Source organism: Ranitomeya variabilis, chromosome 6 (genome assembly GCF_051348905.1).
Source record: "Ranitomeya variabilis isolate aRanVar5 chromosome 6, aRanVar5.hap1, whole genome shotgun sequence".
NCBI classification, from domain to species: Eukaryota; Metazoa; Chordata; class Amphibia; order Anura; family Dendrobatidae; genus Ranitomeya; species Ranitomeya variabilis.
In genome coordinates, this window is record NC_135237.1 from 125,686,897 (window position 1) to 125,704,548 (window position 17,652).

At 41.7% G+C, this 17,652-nt stretch overlaps 1 protein-coding gene across 1 annotated transcript in view; it reads left to right on the forward strand.

Annotated features, from left to right (window-relative positions):
* The window catches only part of STT3B (STT3 oligosaccharyltransferase complex catalytic subunit B), a 170,606-nt gene that overhangs the window by 142,525 nt on the left and 10,429 nt on the right, over positions 1-17,652 (forward strand). The window contains exons 10-15 of the mRNA XM_077268964.1: positions 327-538; positions 7,265-7,452; positions 8,891-9,062; positions 12,252-12,425; positions 13,550-13,663; positions 16,670-16,882. Of these exons, the coding sequence (XP_077125079.1) occupies positions 327-538; positions 7,265-7,452; positions 8,891-9,062; positions 12,252-12,425; positions 13,550-13,663; positions 16,670-16,882 (1,073 nt within the window). The remainder of the gene's footprint in view (positions 1-326; positions 539-7,264; positions 7,453-8,890; positions 9,063-12,251; positions 12,426-13,549; positions 13,664-16,669; positions 16,883-17,652) is intronic.

A 17,652-nucleotide genomic window follows, 5' to 3' on the forward strand; every position in this document is an offset into this window, starting at 1 on the left:
ATGCAGAGGTTTACGGCCTTTTCTATAGGATTTATTTTAATTCTTTGCTTGTTCTACATAATGTCACCCCTTCTGCCTGTCACATCCGAACGGTCCGTGGACTCCCCCCTCCGCTGGCCTCTGGTGCCAGGACCTCTTATGTGCCATTTGTGTATGCTGGAGATTTATACAGCTATTTTTCTCGTGTAACCCAGTAATGTGGATACAATTCAGATGTTCTTACAATCGGCGAGGGAGCTGCTTCTAGGCAGCGTGTTGTGGCTATTTATCCTGTTATTAGTGACGCAGTTTAATGAACCTTTTTTTCCTCTCTCCTTTCTCCGCAGTTGCCCTGTATGCAATCAGTGCAGTATATTTTGCCGGTGTAATGGTCCGTTTGATGTTAACCCTGACTCCTGTGGTCTGCATGCTTTCTGCTATTGCTTTCTCGAATGTCTTTGAACATTATTTGGGTGATGACATGAAAAGAGAAAATCCACCAATAGAAGACAGCAGTGACGAGGATGATAAAAGAAATTCAGGAAACCTTTATGATAAGGTAATTTGCATCATTTGCAGTAGTTAGATTCTTGTTAGAAGTGCGTTAGTTTTGCTCTCATTTGTATTAACCTCCTCTAGAGTTGGTGTATTTCGGTCCTTAAAGAGGTGGTTGAAGTAAAACCATTTTATTACCTATCCAAAGGATCGATGATTTGGGTGTCCCACCACTAGGACCCGCACTGCTCGGTAGCCTTATAGGATTGGAGCAGAGATCAGTTATGAACACTGCCACTAAATTCTATAATGTTCTGATGATCGGTGTGAGTCCAAGCAGTCAGACCCTCATCAATCAGCATATTATCGCCTACCCCATTGACGGGTGATAACTTCTTTTCCACTGGACTACATCCACGATAGTGAATTAGTGGCCTCTATTGTCTAGGCTGTCCTCTCTACCGCTACTCCACCGACCACATCGATCATTCACCAAGTTTATTCAGCTGCTGTTCTATAATCAGCCTATTTCTAGCTAATGTGCATGACCACCTTTAGTAGCTAATGTGCATGGCCACCTTTTAGGCTCTGCCTAGCTAATGAGCATGGCCACCTTTTAGGCTCCGTTCACATTTGCTTTGGATACTCTTGTTGGGAGTAACATGACATATATGCCTTACTATTATTTCAACCCAAACGATAAAACACCATGACTGAATCAAACAATAGACCATGCAATGTAAGACTCATCTGAAAGAGCCAAGCTTAAACCTTTATGATCAAACCAATACCTTGCTTACATCTCCGAGCAATTAAATGATACCGCATCTGAGTACCCGTGATCGGAAGCTCTGTCATAAAGAACATTTAGCCGCTTTACCCTGCTCTTTAAAATATTTAAAAGATGTAATTTTGCTCCAGACTTATCTGCTTTCCATTGACTCATGGCTTCCTTCCCGATAAGCATGGCTAGCTGTAATTGATTTGAAGTTGCAGACAGTGTTTAATCTCTGCATTGTGTATCCACCACTATAAGAAGTAAGGTAATGAAGTGCAGACAATGGCAATTCACGCTTTTTTCCTACTTTTAATTACTTGACAAAATAAAACTCCCTGGTTAGGCGGTGGATGCGGGGGATAACAATTTGAATATACTATTATCGTTTTGAATGTCACATTATTTTCCATGCTGGTTGCCACTCAGCGGGGTGAGGCTAGATTGCCTGCTGCTGTTAGTGTTACAATCTGAATGCTAGTCTTCCAAAGGCCACCTGGTTATAGCTGTCGCTGTCTGGAAAGGGCAGTACCACGTCTGATGAGTTCAACTTAACCCGTATGCTGCCAAGGCAATAGCGGATGTAGTACATCTGTCCCATGAGTTTGTGTTTATGCATGTTCCCTACTGGTTTATTACAAGACAAGCAGAATAAACATTCCCATCACATTTTATTTATTTTTTTTTTTTTAAACGCCGCCATATCGTTCCAGTTGGCCCTTTTTTATTGCTATATCTTGTGATGGCTGTTAATATTCACCTTCTTCTGCCTGTAATGGCCGCTGGTCGAGCAGGTAACCTGTTAATTGCTGTGGTCAATCTCTGACAGCAGCAATTACTGTACGCCAGCAGGGAGCCGCGTTGTTTTAGGCGCATATTGGCGCCTCAATAATGTGATCGTGGGGCACCAATAGGTTGCCATGATGGTTGAGGTCTGCTGAAGATACCTGTGGCTGTTATTACAACACTCCTGTGAAATCCAGCCCATAGCTGGCGTTCAAAGGAGACCGTGAATTTCACTATACAAAACAGTACTGTGATATTGTGTATAATACAAGTGATCAGATGATCTCACAAACATATTCAGTAGAAAGAGAAGAAAAATGTATGTTTTTGGGTTTTTTTTTTAAAGGGAAACTGTCAGCAGGATTGTGTACAGTAACCTACAAACAGTGTCAGGTTGGGGCCGTTATACTGATTACAATGATACCTTGGTTGATGAAATCCATCTTGTGGTTGTTGTTTTAAACTTTCTTTTCAGTTTTGAGTTAGATATGCTCATGCCCGGAGCGGCCTGTGGGGGTCTTTATGTGGTGCTCTGCTGATAGCAAAAAAAGCTGGTGGTTTCCTGAGGCACACCTGGGAGGCAGCCGCATGGGGTCTGAAGCCGGCAATAGCTGGGACTTGTACTGCTCACTCCCTTATGATCTGACTACACCAAATGGAGGAGCAGCTTAGGGCAAGGTTCCGAGAGACAAGATCTTGGCCTTATGGCTGAAGGGGTGTCCGGGAGACCTGCCTTCAAAAAGTAGACACTGCTCTATTCCCATGTGATGGCCAGTTTCTCTTTGGGCAGAAACTAGAGGACATTTTGGAGAAGGCAGGCGACAAAAAGAAGGGATTCCATTGTTTCCCTGCTGAAGCTAGGAAGCCTTCCTTTCGGAGAAGGAAGTGTAATAGGGACGTCCTCCAGGAGAAAGGTAGAGGTGGGAGTTCAAGGATAAAAAGGAGTCTGGATATATGTTCAGCAGACGCTCTACATGTTCCAAGAAGCCCTCCCAATGACGTCAGGTCAGCGGTAGGGGGAAAGCTCTCGCTCTTTCTCCCTGCCTGGGTGAACATCTCCCCCAGTCGCTGGATCTTCGGTATCATCAAGGACGGTCTGAAGATAGACTTTGTGTCCATCCACCTCACCAGACCTTCGTATTAACACCCCTCAGGAAATCACCAGGAGAACAGCTGGCCCTGGAGGCAGAAATCATGGGAGTCGTACAAAAGCGTGTTCTATGCGAAGTCCCAGTGGAACAGATAGGAAGGGGATTTTATTGACCCCTCTTTTTTATAAGCCGGATGGTTCTCTAAGAACGATTTTCAACTTGAGGAAGCTCAACCGATGGCTTGTGAATTATTCCTCCAAAATGGAGTCGGTGAAATGCGCTATAAAGCTGTTATTCCAGAATCGTTTCATGGCGTTTATCGATTTGAAGGATGCCTATTATCGCATCCCAATCAATTGGGGCCATCGAAAATTCCTGAGGGTGGCTCTGTATGTCCAGGGACGTGTCAGGCATTACCGGTATACGGCCCTTCCATTTAGTCGGAAGGTCAGAAGATTACTGTGCAGAACAGCTGATGGAGGTAATGGTGGCCCTAGAAGAGCTGAACTGGATGGTAAATATCCTCAAATCAAGACTAAAACCAGAAAGGATGCAGTCCTTCCTGGGTTTGGTTTTGGACTCCGAGCACCAGATCTGTCTCCTACCAGAGGATAAAATAGCTGAGATAATGGCCCTGGCGCTGTCAGCAATAGATCAGCCAAGAATGACACTAGAAAATCATTGGCCTTGCTAGAATCCCTAGCGTCTTGTCCCGGCATTAAGGTGGGCCCAATTTCACCTAAGGCAGTTACAGTGGGAGGTCCTGTCTGCACAGAGGTCGTCAAAAGCGATTCCCTGTCTTGGTGGACAGTAAGAAAATGTCATCAGGAGTACAGTGGTTAAGACCAGTAGAGGACGTTGTCACAACAGATGCGAGCAATACTGGATGGGAGGCACATCTAAGGGCTCACTCAGTTCAGGGGATCTGGTCTTCTCTAAAGAGGGGCTAGGGTTCGAACTTGAAAGAGCTGTGGAAAGAGCCTTGTGACACTTTATCCCCTTTCAACAGGGTCGCCATGTCAGTTATATCAGACAATCGAGCAGTTGTGGCTTATATCAACCACCAGGGGGGAACAAGGTCCCATACCCTAATGATGGCAGCAGACCCTCCTACTCCAGCTAGCAGATCAACATCTACTGTCTCCAACGGCACGTCACATAATGGGAATAGACAACACAAGGACTGACTTCAAGAGTCGTGAGAAATTGCGACAGGGAGAATTTTCTCTAATTTACCAGATTTTCCAGCAGATAGTGCGTGCATGGGGGCTGTCGGAGATGGATCTGTTTGCCAGCTTACGCAACAGAAAAGTGAAGAACTTCTGTTCGTTATAACCAAGGGAGAAACCATTTGCAGTGGATGCTCTTTAGATTCCCTGAACAGGTTCCCTTTAAGGCTCACTCCACCAGAGTGGTGACTACCTCCTCGGCAGAAAACTGAAGGAAAATGTGAAGGAAACTGGTTCCTCCCACGTCACCAATCCGTGACGGAACTACACAGGCACAGCTCTCCGGCGCCCCCTTTGTCTCTCAGGTCAGTAAGGGAACTGCACCTAGAGCAAATGGCCGCCGGGGAGACTGCCCTGTTACCCACGCTGGATATTCTAAAATTCACAATCAGAATAAAAGGATCAGCCCAAAATTAATTTATGATTTAATTGCCTTAAGGGCACACTAGGTAATTGCAAGAAATACAGTAAAAATATATGAAGTTACAGTCAGAGTAAAATATAACAATAATCATACAAGGCTTAGAGGTATAAAGCTGGAGGTCAATTTACCATGTTGAAAGTCGCTTGTGGAAGCCGGGGAGCTCTGCGTTCCACAGGTACAAGACTTAGTTGCCGGGCAGCCCCCAAAAAGCAAGTGCTTGCTCCCCTCTGGCTGGCATATGCCCTGTTCCTTATTTCATCGTCATATTATTCTGTTGTGTGTCACACTCTCCAAGTGTCCTCAGCTCTTAAACCTTCTGTGTCCCCCCCCCCCCCCCCCCCGAACCTGGGTGGGCTAGCAATCTCCACCCCTCATCTTCTCTGCAAAATCTGTTCCCAATATCTAATAAATGAAATGGCTTCTCTCAGGATGATCGGATCAGTACACGGGCGGTACCAGCGCATGTGGTTTGTTCTGCCGGTCATACAGGGATCAAACCTGGACCCATTCGGTTGCTGTGGGAGGCTGATCTCTATATCTCAGGTCCCAGAACTCCCACAGACATGGGAGTTGCACTGTAAGATGCGCAATTTCTTTAGGGCTATGAGGATATTTTTATGAGCCTGTACCTTGGACGATGCATCCATAATTCATAATTTAATGTTGGAGACGCAGAAAAGGCTGAGGTCTCAATTAATCTGGTCCTCACCATCTACTTTCTTTAACCCCTTCATGACCTTGGGACTTTCCGTTTTTCCATGTTCGTTTTTCACTCCCCTCCTTCCCAGAGCCATAACTTTTTTTTATTTTTCTTTCAATATGGCCATGTGAGGGCTTATTTTTTGCGGGATGAGTTGTACTTTTGAACGACATCATTGGTTTTACCATGTCGTGTACTAGAAAATGGGAAAAAAAATTCCAAGTGCGGTGAAATTACAAAAAAAGTGCAATCCCATGCGTGTTTTTTGTTTAGCTTTTTTGCTAGGTTCACTAAATGCTAAAACTGTCATTATGATTCTCCAGATCCTTACGAGTTCATAGACACCAAACATGTCTAAGTTATTTTTTATCTAAGTGGTGAAAAAAAATTCCAAACTTTGCTTAAAAAAAAAAAATGGTGCCATTTTCCGATACCGTAGTGTCTCCATTTTTCATGATCTGGGGTCGGGTGAGGGCTTATTTTTTGTGTGCCGAGCTGATGTTTTTAGTGATACCATTTTGGTGCAGATACGTTCTTTTGATCGCCCGTTATTGCATTTTAATGCAATGTCGCAGCGACCAAAAAAACCCCATAATTTTGGTGTTTCAATTTTTTTTTTATCGCTACGCCGTTTAGCTACCAGGTTAATCCTTTTTTTATTGATCGGGCGATTCTGAACGCGGCGATACCAAATATGTGTATATTTGATTTTATTTTTGTTTTATTTTGAATGGGGCTAAAGGGGGGTGATTTAAAGGGAACCTGTCACCCCTTTTTTTCCGTATGAGATAAAAATACTGTTAAATAGGGCCTGAGCTGTGCATTACAATATTGTATTTTGTGGACCCCGATTCCCTACCTATGCTGCCGAAATACGTTACCAAAGTAGCCGTTTTCGCCTGTCAATCAGGCTGGTCTGGTCAGATGGGCGTGGTGTCTTCCCCCAGATCTTGCTTAGTTTTCCGTTGGTGGCGTAGTGGTGTGCGCATGCCCAAGTCCAGAATCCACTGCACAGGGGAGGGAAAAGAGCGCGATCTGCGCTATTCCCCTGGTGATCGGTGGGGGCGGCCATCTTCCTGTGGCCGCGCGTGCGCTGATCAAGTGCTCTACGTTCAATAGCCGGCAGTGCCTTGGATACAGCGGACATGTGCTACGTCCAAAGCGCTGCAGATTACTGACCGTGTGCACATCCCTTAAACTTCCTATTTGTTCATTATCTAATGCATTTCCATTGAATGTATTAAAACACTTTCGTTTAAGTCAGTGTGATTTACAGCTATATTAAAAGTTTAAAATATATGTAAAAGTCTAATATTGGGCTAGTAAAAAAAATTGTAGAATTTTTGATATTGATATAAAAAGAAAAATATAATTTGACAAACTAAACAATAGGTAGTTCTTTTATGACACGTTTCCTGTAATAAAATGATTGTGGTGTTTGCCGCTTGGTGCTCTCTAAGGTCACCTTATAATGGTGAATGTTTTACCTTATTGCAAAATATATATTTTCCATGTATAATCAAAAAAAACTCCATTATTAGCGGCAATAGGCCTTTAGACACAGTGAAAGCTGTAATTTGTGCAATTTATCGGGACTTTCAGAGTGAATTAGAGCTCAGCTTTGTCCCAGTCAGTCAGATGTAAACAGTTGTGACCTGAAAAGACATTGACGTGTTTCACTGGTAATTACTGGCTCTTCAGAACCACTTCCACCATGGCAGCTTGTCAGTTGGCATAGTTACTACCAGGACCTCTGCAGATAATTCTGTCTGTGTCTCTGTTCAGGCTGGAAAAGTGAGAAAACACGTGTCCGAGCAGGAGAAGACCGAAGAAGGCCTGGGGCCTAACATCAAGAGCGTGGTCACCATGTTGATGCTGATGTTGTTGATGATGTTTGCTGTACATTGTACGTGGGTAACCAGCAATGCCTACTCCAGTCCCAGCGTGGTGCTGGCCTCATACAACCATGATGGGTAAGAACCTGATGTGTTTTTTGATCACAGTTGTACGAGTCTGGTGGGTGGGGGGGTTTGGTTCCATTATCCTTCTTCACCCTAATCTTGCTGTGTTCCTAATACTGGGTTCCTAATACTTGCCCCCTTTAAGCAAGGGTTTTCATATCTTTTCACTGAAGATTAATAAACCTGCTAAAGCTGATCAAAAGCTAGAATAAGATGGGTTCATTTTATGTAGACAGACAAATTGTATATAGCAAGTGCGAATTGACCGAGTAGAAAGGTGGTCTATGATGTTTACTTACATTTACCTAATGTCAAATATTGTACTTTCTCTGGGAGCACCCCCTTGTCCTTTGTCATTGCTCTCCAATCTGTTTCTTTGCAAGGCTATATGGCATTGGGTTTGTAGTTGGCCATGAAAGACCCCTTTTGCATGTCTCTGCCCACTATACCAGAATGACGATAAATCTTCCTGTGTGAATATGCTGGCAGTGAGTAAGGAGCCTGTGTGATTTCACTCTTATATGAATGGATTAGTCTTATGCTATTAATGACCTATCCTGCAAGAGAATAACAGCTGATCTGCAGGAGCTGGCAACGGCCTCTACGCATTGACCGGAGCTGTGCAGTACAGGTCCTCTATAGTTTGTCAGATGTTGGATTTTCACTGATCAGATTAGTTATGTCATCCGTACCATTTGACTGGACAAGAACTTTTAATCTTGTTGTGTACCTGGGATAATTTATGAAGGTTATGCCCACTAATAGCCCAAAGACCATTATCTTCATCAATAGGCGTGGTTCCCTTTCAATTTAGTTTCTCCACTGGCTGCAGTTTGCTATTACAGAAAAGAAAACTCACAGACCCCTTTCCCGCGTCCACCGGCAGGTTGTTCAGTGTCTGGCATTGCTTGCAGCGCTGACGTCATGTTGACCGCTCGGTTGCCAATCTGTGAGTGCAATCGTTCATCTACACAGTAATGCCCCATTGCAGCCAATGCCAGGCACCATGAATGGTGACATAGACTTTACGATAAACCTGGAGAGGGTGAGTACAGTGGGGTTTGGTTTGTTTTTAATATTTCTTTGTGTGTTTTTTTTTTTTTTTAAATAGCAAACTGCAGCCAGGGAAAAATGTAATGTATGTCACACTATGCACTTCACTTGCACCCTGTGGCCACTTTCCTACTCCCGCATATCAGTCAGTGTATTTCTACAGTATTTGTAGGCCAAATCCAGGAGTGGGCCAGAAACATGATGTGCACATCTCTACATTAAAGGGGGTTATGTCTGTGGTTTTTTTTTTTGTTTGTTTGTTTTTTTTGCATGGGATTCATTCTTGATTTTGGATTTTAAATTTTGGATCAAAATACTACTAGGAGTGGGTGTCCGTATTAATGCGACTTCTTGAATTTTTTTTTTTAAGGAATAGGCTTAATCATTCTCATTTCAGGACAAGAAACATCTTGGATGACTTCAGAGAAGCGTACTACTGGCTAAGGCAAAATACTGATGAACATGCCCGTGTGATGTCATGGTGGGATTACGGATACCAGATAGCAGGAATGGCTAATCGGACAACGCTGGTAGACAATAACACGTGGAATAATAGTCATATAGCATTGGTAAGCATGCAGAAAAGTCTCTTGACATTAATTGATGTATCAGTAGGCTCCAATATCTACATATTTCAGTAACATGTAAAGGGATGCGATCATTAGAAAATTACCTTTTGTTTAAATCCAGTTTTTGCTTTTTATTTTTGTACTATATCTTTCATGAACATTTAAAAAAAAAAAAAAACATGAGTAATCTTGCAATTTATCCACAAGCCACTTTAAAATCTATCAGGAAGAATTTTCCGCAGACTTCTTATGATCCGAGGCAGGATTACAATGACAGGTAACGCCTGATGACACAGGATCTACCAATGGTAGTAGTTGTTGCCACTGCTGACTCTGCTCCTCTTCCCTTCACAATGATGTTTACACAGACATATTTAATACTTCAATTCAAAAGATAATTTGGGGTGTGACCATCGTGGCTATCTACATGTGTTGTTTGCTGAAACAACAGTAAGTTAGAACCAACAAAAGTCACAGTGGCCTGTGTGGAAATGGCAAGATTGGTATTGTGTAACTTATTAGATTGTAAAAGAGATAAAAAAATAATGTGGAACCGGAAAAACTGGATTTAAACAATAGATTTTCTCCTTCCCTTTAAAACTGAATCATAAATTGTACGATTGAATGGATTTGTAATGGTGAAACTAATCATATCCATTTCTCTTCAATTGTTAGTGTTTTCCCAGCTTAAGTGTAAGGTTAACAGGTTTATGTACTGTGTATATCTATATCTGTCTCACAAAGTGGGTCAGGGCCAGCCCTGGTGATCTCTGGCCTCAATGCAGCTCTGTCGGCTTTACAACTCTTATAAGATCTGCTTAAGCCACTGTCCTTAAGATTTGGAAAGCATCTGAGCTGTGGTGCGAAAGTAATAATTCACTTTTTTAGAAAAGCTGCATTTATATACGGGTGCACAATTTAAGGTTTGCTTCTAGTGCAGGGTTCCCTACTGTCACCAAGGGAAGTGCCAGTAAGTCTGCATGGAAGGCTAGGCTTACTGGGCTTTTGAAATCTCCCTAACATGAACAGGTGTGCAGGGGAATCAGTAAGGGTCAGGATGAGCTTATTCATTATTATTGTGGTGGTAGAACACCATTTCTAGAAATGCATGAAATGTTTCATTATATTGCATTTTTTAGTATATAATACACATTGAGCTATAAAACATCAGTGGCTAATGTCCTGGCTCTGGCTAGAACTCATAGGCATTAATTGTCGTTCTCTGCTTTTTCTTTTGCAAATTTTTTTTTTCTTAAAAAAGGAAGAAAGAGACATGCCAGAAAGGAGAATCGCCTTAAATAACAATATTTATTAATTAAATGAAAAACAAAGACAAATTACACATAGTGTAAAAACAACTAAAAAACAAAAAAGGGGGGAATTGCCAAACCATAAGGCTAGGTTCACATTGCGTTAGGGCAATCCGTTTAGCGCTAGCGGATTGCGCCAACGCAATGTATTTGTAGGGGCCGCGCGAACGGACCTCGGGCGCGCCGCGGACGCTGCGCTACAATAGAACGGCACATCGCTAGCGCGAGCCGAAAAAGGCACGCGCTAGCGATGCGCTGCAGGCGAAATTTATATTGCTGTCAATGGGTGCGCTAACGGACCCGTTGCACGGCGTTAATTGCGACAATTTCGCCGTGCAACGCTGTCCGTTAGCGACCACCCACTAACGCAATGTGAACCTAGCCTAATTCTTGACTTGCTCATGATAAAGATAATGTTTAAAAAAAAAAAAAACTTCAATACCATCAATGGAAAATAGACCACAAGTCCATTAAACCTCTATATAAAATAGTAGATCACTGTAGAAATATATATATAAAATACCAAATATTGTATCACTTCGATCTTGGTGCTAAACCAATGCACATAAATGTGAAAACAAAGACAGCTCAGTGTGGAAACATGATCTGTGTAATAATACAAGATGTGCAGGATATGCATGAACGGAGCACCTAAGAGCTATACTATCAACACCATGTTGGAGAGTGAAAAATCACAGTCCTGGATGTCATTCAAGGATGAGGGTTATCCATGTAAGGTTCAAGCAGGTAGTGGAGGTGGGAAGAAAAGCCCCACTTGTATCGCCAACCGCGTTGTGGTGGATAAAGTGTTGTTGGAAATGCATACTGTGCATGCGCTTTGTACGTCTGAATAAAGTTTAAGCATAAATACCATACGGAGTGGAGGCATACGCATGCCTGGTCAAGAGTCAAAAAGAAAGTTGCGTCTATGCGTCAGGCTCAAGGTATGCTCGCCGAGGGATGTTTATGCGCATAAAGATTTAAACACAGCTGCACACTCGTGACGTTTTAGAGTCAAGGGCGCGTATAAAGATGCAAATTCCGATTATAGATCCAAAGCCAAGACAAAGGTAACTATTAGTGATGAGCGAGTATACTCGTTGCTCTGGTGATCTCCGAGTTTTTGTTAGTGTTCGGAGATTAAGTTTTCATCGCCTCAGCTGAATGATTTACAGCTATTAGCCAGGCTGAGTACATGTGGGGATTCCCTAGCAACCAGGCAACCCCCACATGTACTCACCCTGGCTAGCAGCTGTAAATCATTCAGCAGAGGCGATGAAAACTAAATCTCCGAACACTAACAAATACTCGAAGATCACCCGAGCAACGAGTATACTCGCTCATCACTAATAACTATGCAAATGCGTGAGCACAAGGACATACAGATACAAGTGTAAGGCATGCAAATCCCAAATCTTGAAGTATGGTCATTGGTTTTTGAATACGCAAGAGATCTTCTAAATAAAACATAAAGCACATAAGGCACAGAGTAAAAGATATATGATGGTATAAATCACAGATAAATAAACAGGGGGCGAAGGTAATTGTGGTAAAAGTTGGGAGAACCCATAGATTTTAGCCATAGCTAAAGATGATATTCACACACAATATTATTTGACATTCACTTTATCGTGATCAAGTCAAGAATTATGTTTTGGTGATTCTTCCCCCCCCCCCCCCCCCCTTTAGCTTTTAATTGTTCTTACAGTATGCTCTATCTGTCTTTGTTGTTCATTTAATTAATAAATATTGTTAATTTAAGGTGATCCTTCTTCTCTTTGCATTTTTTATTTAGTTTGACATGCTTCATGGTGAACACTATTATACATTATTTTGTGTCCTCTGTGCTTTTTCCTTGTATCTATACATTTTCTTGTAGGTAGGAAAAGCGATGTCTTCAAATGAGTCGGCAGCTTATGAAATCATGCGCAGCCTGGACGTAGATTATGTGCTAATTATCTTTGGAGGAGTGATTGGATATTCTGGCGATGATATCAACAAGTTTCTGTGGATGGTTAGGATAGCGGAAGGAGAGCATCCGAAGGATATCCGGGTAAGAAAATGGAAATGACAGGCCAGAAAAGCATTTAGAGTCTTGACTGTTAGAAGGACACTTATACCCAAGGATTTCAACGTTTTTGTTTTTTTTCCATAAGTAGGGATTTCAAACTGGTCTAAAGACTGATGGGGACGTCCAATAAAGATTCTGCTTATACAGGGTGGGCCATTTATATGGATACACCTAAATAAAATGGGAATGGTTGGTGATATCAACTTCCTGTTTGTGGCACATTAGTATATGAGAGGGGGAAAACTTTTCAAGATGGGTGGTGACCATGGCGGCCATTTTGAAGTCGGCCATTTTGGATCCAACTTTATTTTTTCCAATGGGAAGAGGAACATGTGACACATCAAACGTATTGAGAATTTCACAAGAAAAACAATGGTGTGCTTGGTTTTGACCTAACTTTATTCTTTCATGAATTATTTACAAGTTTATGACCACTTATAAAATGTGTTCAAAGTGCTGCCCTTTGTGTTGGATTGTCAATGCAACCCTCTTCTCCCACTCTTGACACACTGATAGCAACATCGCAGAAGAAACGCTAGCACAGGCTTCCAGTATCCGTTGTTTCAGATGCTTCACATCTCATATCTTCACAGCATAGTCCACCACATTATGGGTGTCGGGTCCGAGCATTCCTACATGAACAGTTTCCTAGAGATTGGATTGGTCGTCTTGGGCCAGTTGAATGGCCACCAAGGTCTCCTGATCTGACCCCCTTAGACTTTTATCTTTGGGGTCGTCTGAAGGCAATTGTCTATTCCGATTGGAAAAAATAAAGTTGGATCCAAAATGGCTGACTTCAAAATGGCCGCCATGGTCACCACCCATCTTGAAAAGTTTCCCCCTCCCATATACTAATGTGCCACAAACAGGAAGTTGATATCCCCAACCATTCCCATTTTATTTAGGTGTATCCATATAAATGGCCCACCCCGTAGTATCTCCACTTTGGGGCCATCTAGAAACCTTTGTATACAAATATGAGCTTTTGTTTTTTTAGTTTTTACTTTGAGCAATTTTTAGTTTCATGTTTGTAAGTGAAAATTGTTGCTTCACTAAAGAAAGCGTAAAATAATGGTAAATAGCTAACTTTTTTTTCTTTTGATTAGGAAAGTGATTATTTTACACCTCAAGGTGAATTTCGAGTGGACAAAGCCGGTTCTCCAACTCTGCTCAACTGCCTCATGTACAAAATGTCATACTATCGGTTTGGTGAAATGCAGGTAAAGATCTACCACTTCTTTACTACACAAAGTCTTTCTTTTTAAGCTTATGCCGTATATATTCAAGTATAAGCCAAGATTTTCAGCCCATTTTTTGGGCTGAAAGTGCCCCTCTCGGCTTATACTCGAGTCATTGTCGGCGGGGGGGTCGGCGGATGAGGGGGAGTGACAACGGTCACATACTCACCTGCTCCTGGTGCGGTCCCTGCATGTCCCATGGTCTCCAGGCCCGCAGCTCTTCCTCTGTTCAGCGGTCACGTGGTACCGCTCATTAAAGTTATGAATATGGATTCCACTCCCATAGGAGTGGAGCCGCATATTCATTACTGTAATGTACTGTAATGAGCGGTACCACGTGACCGCTGAACAGAGGAAGAAGCTGCGGGCGCTGGAAACCATCTGTCCGGGAGAAGCTGCCAGGAACCCCGCCGGGAGCAGGTGAGTATTTCATAATCACCTTTTCCCGTTCCACCGCAGCTCCGTCATCTGCGTCCTCTGCAGTGACTGTTCAGGTCAGAGGGCGCGATGACGTATTAGTGTGCGCGCCGCCCTCTGCCTGAACAGTCACTGCGGAGAGACTGGACGCTGAGGAGCAGCGAGCAGCAACAAGGCGAGTATGTCATTTTTTTTTTATTATTGTAGCAGCAGCATTATATGTGGCACATTGTTATATGGAGCATCTTATGGAGCCATAATCTGCATTTGTGCAGCATTATATGGGGCAAATGTGTCTATGAAGCATCTTATGGGGCCATAAGCAGCATTTGTGCAGCATTACATGGGGCAAATGTCTGTATGGAGCATCTTATGGGGCCATAATTAGCATTTGTGCAGCATTATATGGGGCAAATGTTTCTATGGAGCATCTTATGGGGCCATAATTAACCTTTGTGCAGCATTATATGGGGCTTATTTTAATATGGAGCATCTTATGGGGCCCATCATGAACTGTATGGAGCATTATATGGGGCTCCTGATTCAATATGGATATTCAAAAACACTTAACCTACTGATGTCTCAATTAATTTTACTTTTATTGGTATCTATTTTTATTTTTGACATTTACCGGCAGCTGCTGCATTTTCCACCCTAGGCTTATACTCGAGTCATTAAGTTTTCCCAGTTTTTTGTTGAAAAATTAGGGGGGTTGGCTTATACTCGAGTATATACGGTAAGTCTTTATTCTGGATTGGAATAATTCTTTGGGAGGAAAGAATATAATCATATGTCTTCAAAAATGTGTTCTTCTGGCCTTTGTCTGGTCGGTGTGCATTTGCATACAGTTTTTACTGTATATGAAAGACCAGCAAATTAGCATAGGTATACAGTATATATAAAAAGTACAAAGTGGACAGATGCCTAGCCCTCTTGCCTATGGCCACTGTTGGGTGCTATCTCCTGAGTGTATATGCTCGACAGTAGGCCTAGTGTGAATCTAATTAATCACTAGACTTTGTTTCAATTTATAATGGCACTTCAGAGACCATGCTAAACACAAAATGCACTCAAACCGCAAAAGTTGAGGGTCGAGTTGAGAAGAGATCCATGATAAAAATTGTATTTTATTTAAACAAAGATTAAAAACATGATTATAAGCAGTAATTTGTAGATTGTGAGCCTTCGCGGGCAGGGTCCTCTCTCCTCCTGTACCAGTTATGACTTGTATTGTTTAAGATTATTGTACTTGTTTTTATTATGTACACCCCTCCTCACATGTAAAGCGCCATGGAATGAATGGCGCTATTATAATTATTAATAATAATAATAATAATAATAATAATGTCATAAAGGGGATAATTTGGGCAAAATGGTAAAGTATGAAGGAAAAATTCACATGAAAATAAGGAAACAAACAGTCTTGATGGTACTATAACTTTCTAAATTTCTCAATATAAATCTAAGCAGAGTAATTGACCGAGACCAAGGGATACACTGTATGCACTATGATGACCAATACAAACTTCTAATAAAGTGTCTTCAAAATATAAGTATGCAAATACCAAAATAAGACAGTATATTTTGGGATTGTGTAGGAACACCACACCCATGGTTATTGTAGGTAATATTACCTTAATATACTGCCAGTGCAGAGTAATGTATTTAACTAAGTCACATATAACTCCACAATCCACAGTAGGATCAAGTCAGAATGACGTGGAGCTTATTGGTAATAAGACTGCAAGAGGAATGAGGTAACAACAAAGTGCTTAGTGCATAAACTACCTTGGAAAGAGTATCGTTTGTTCCTGGTGGAACACCCCGACGCCCGTTTTGCTGCCAGTTTCTTCCGGGGCAGTATATTAAGGTAATATTACCTACAATAACCATAATTACCTACAACTTATTTTGATATTTGCATACTGATATTTTGAAAACACTTTATTAGAAGTTTGTGTTGACCATCATACTGCATACAGTGTATCCCTTGGTCTCTGTCAATTACTCTGCTTATTAAATTTATTATTGATGCGAAGAAATATAGAAAGTCAGAGTACCATCAAAATTGTTTGTTACCTTATTTTCATGGGAATTCTTCCTCCATACTTTACCATTTCGCCCAAACAGAGTCCCGTTATGACATTCCTTCTTATAATCATGTTTTTAGTTTTTAAATAAAATTACATTTTATCATGGATCTCTTCTCAACTCGACTCTCAATTATTGCGGCTTGAGGGCATTTTGCGTTTAGCTAGTGTGAATCTAGCCTCACACATTTGAGTTAGAATATCTACCTACCTTATCTTTAGCGTTTATTCTGTGATCTTTTTACCACATTTGCACATCTTGAGGTGAGATGGAAAATAAGTTGGGCCTCAATTTTTTTTGTTGATATTATTATTCAACCCTTATCCACTTCAAGCATGACATATGATAAATAAAAAAATTAATATTGTGAGACCTAGTTGACAGTGGTGATCTGTACAGTAGTAAGCTGTGTGGACTTTAATACAGATTACTGATTTCCTGATTATTAACATATGTTTTGTTTTTTCCCTCGGCTTGCAGTTAGACTTTAGAACCCCGCCGGGCTTTGACCGTACTCGTAATGCAGAAATTGGGAATAAAGACATCAAATTCAAACACTTGGAAGAAGCTTTCACTTCAGAACACTGGCTTGTCAGAATATACAAAGTCAAACATCTAGAAAACAGAGAGGCCCTTGACCATAAACCAAGAATTACCAACATTGTCCCTAAACAGAAGTATTTATCTAAGAAGGTGAGCTCTCGTGTCTCCATCTTCACATATTCATTGCTGCACTTGTAACTTTCATGAACGCCCCAATTCCTCAAATGTGACCCGATATGGCAGGTCTGGAATCATTGTTGGCTCTTTCCTCTTTGCAGGTAGCGGACGTGTCACTTGAAAAGAAAGTGACGATGGTAATAAATCTAAGGGAATCGCTTTTTAAAAACAATTCCCAAATCTTTAGCTGCCCGGTGTCTTATGTATATTGTGTGGACAGAATTCCGTTTCATGACCACATCATAACTAATAGTACAGGTGGCGTATATCTGTGCGTATTGATACGGATGGGCGTTTGCATTCAGACAGAATTGTATCTACTAGAAGGCAGGTTTGACTGACACCTTCCATGTACCAATGTCATAGGAAAACCAAAAGAAGAAGTGAAGAGGTGGCACTCTGCTTTCCGGTATAAAATCTGGTTTATTCAATTCATCATGATTTAAAATTGTGGAGTGTGTTCAGTGGTGAACGACTGACCCGACTCCCCCGCCGCCACAATTTTAAACCTTGATGAGTTGAATAAACAAGATTTTATACTTTTCCACGCCTGGAAGGCGAGCATTTTTATTGCTACATTTCCGGTGCCATATTTTTTTTTAAAAAAGCTTTGTTTGCGAATTCGCATATACAGTGTCTTCCATAAAATCGCGTTGGATAGCACGGTATGCGCGTGCGCTGACTGCGGCGCCATTTTATTGAATTAATGTAAAACAACGTCAACATAAAAGTGCGCATTTGCC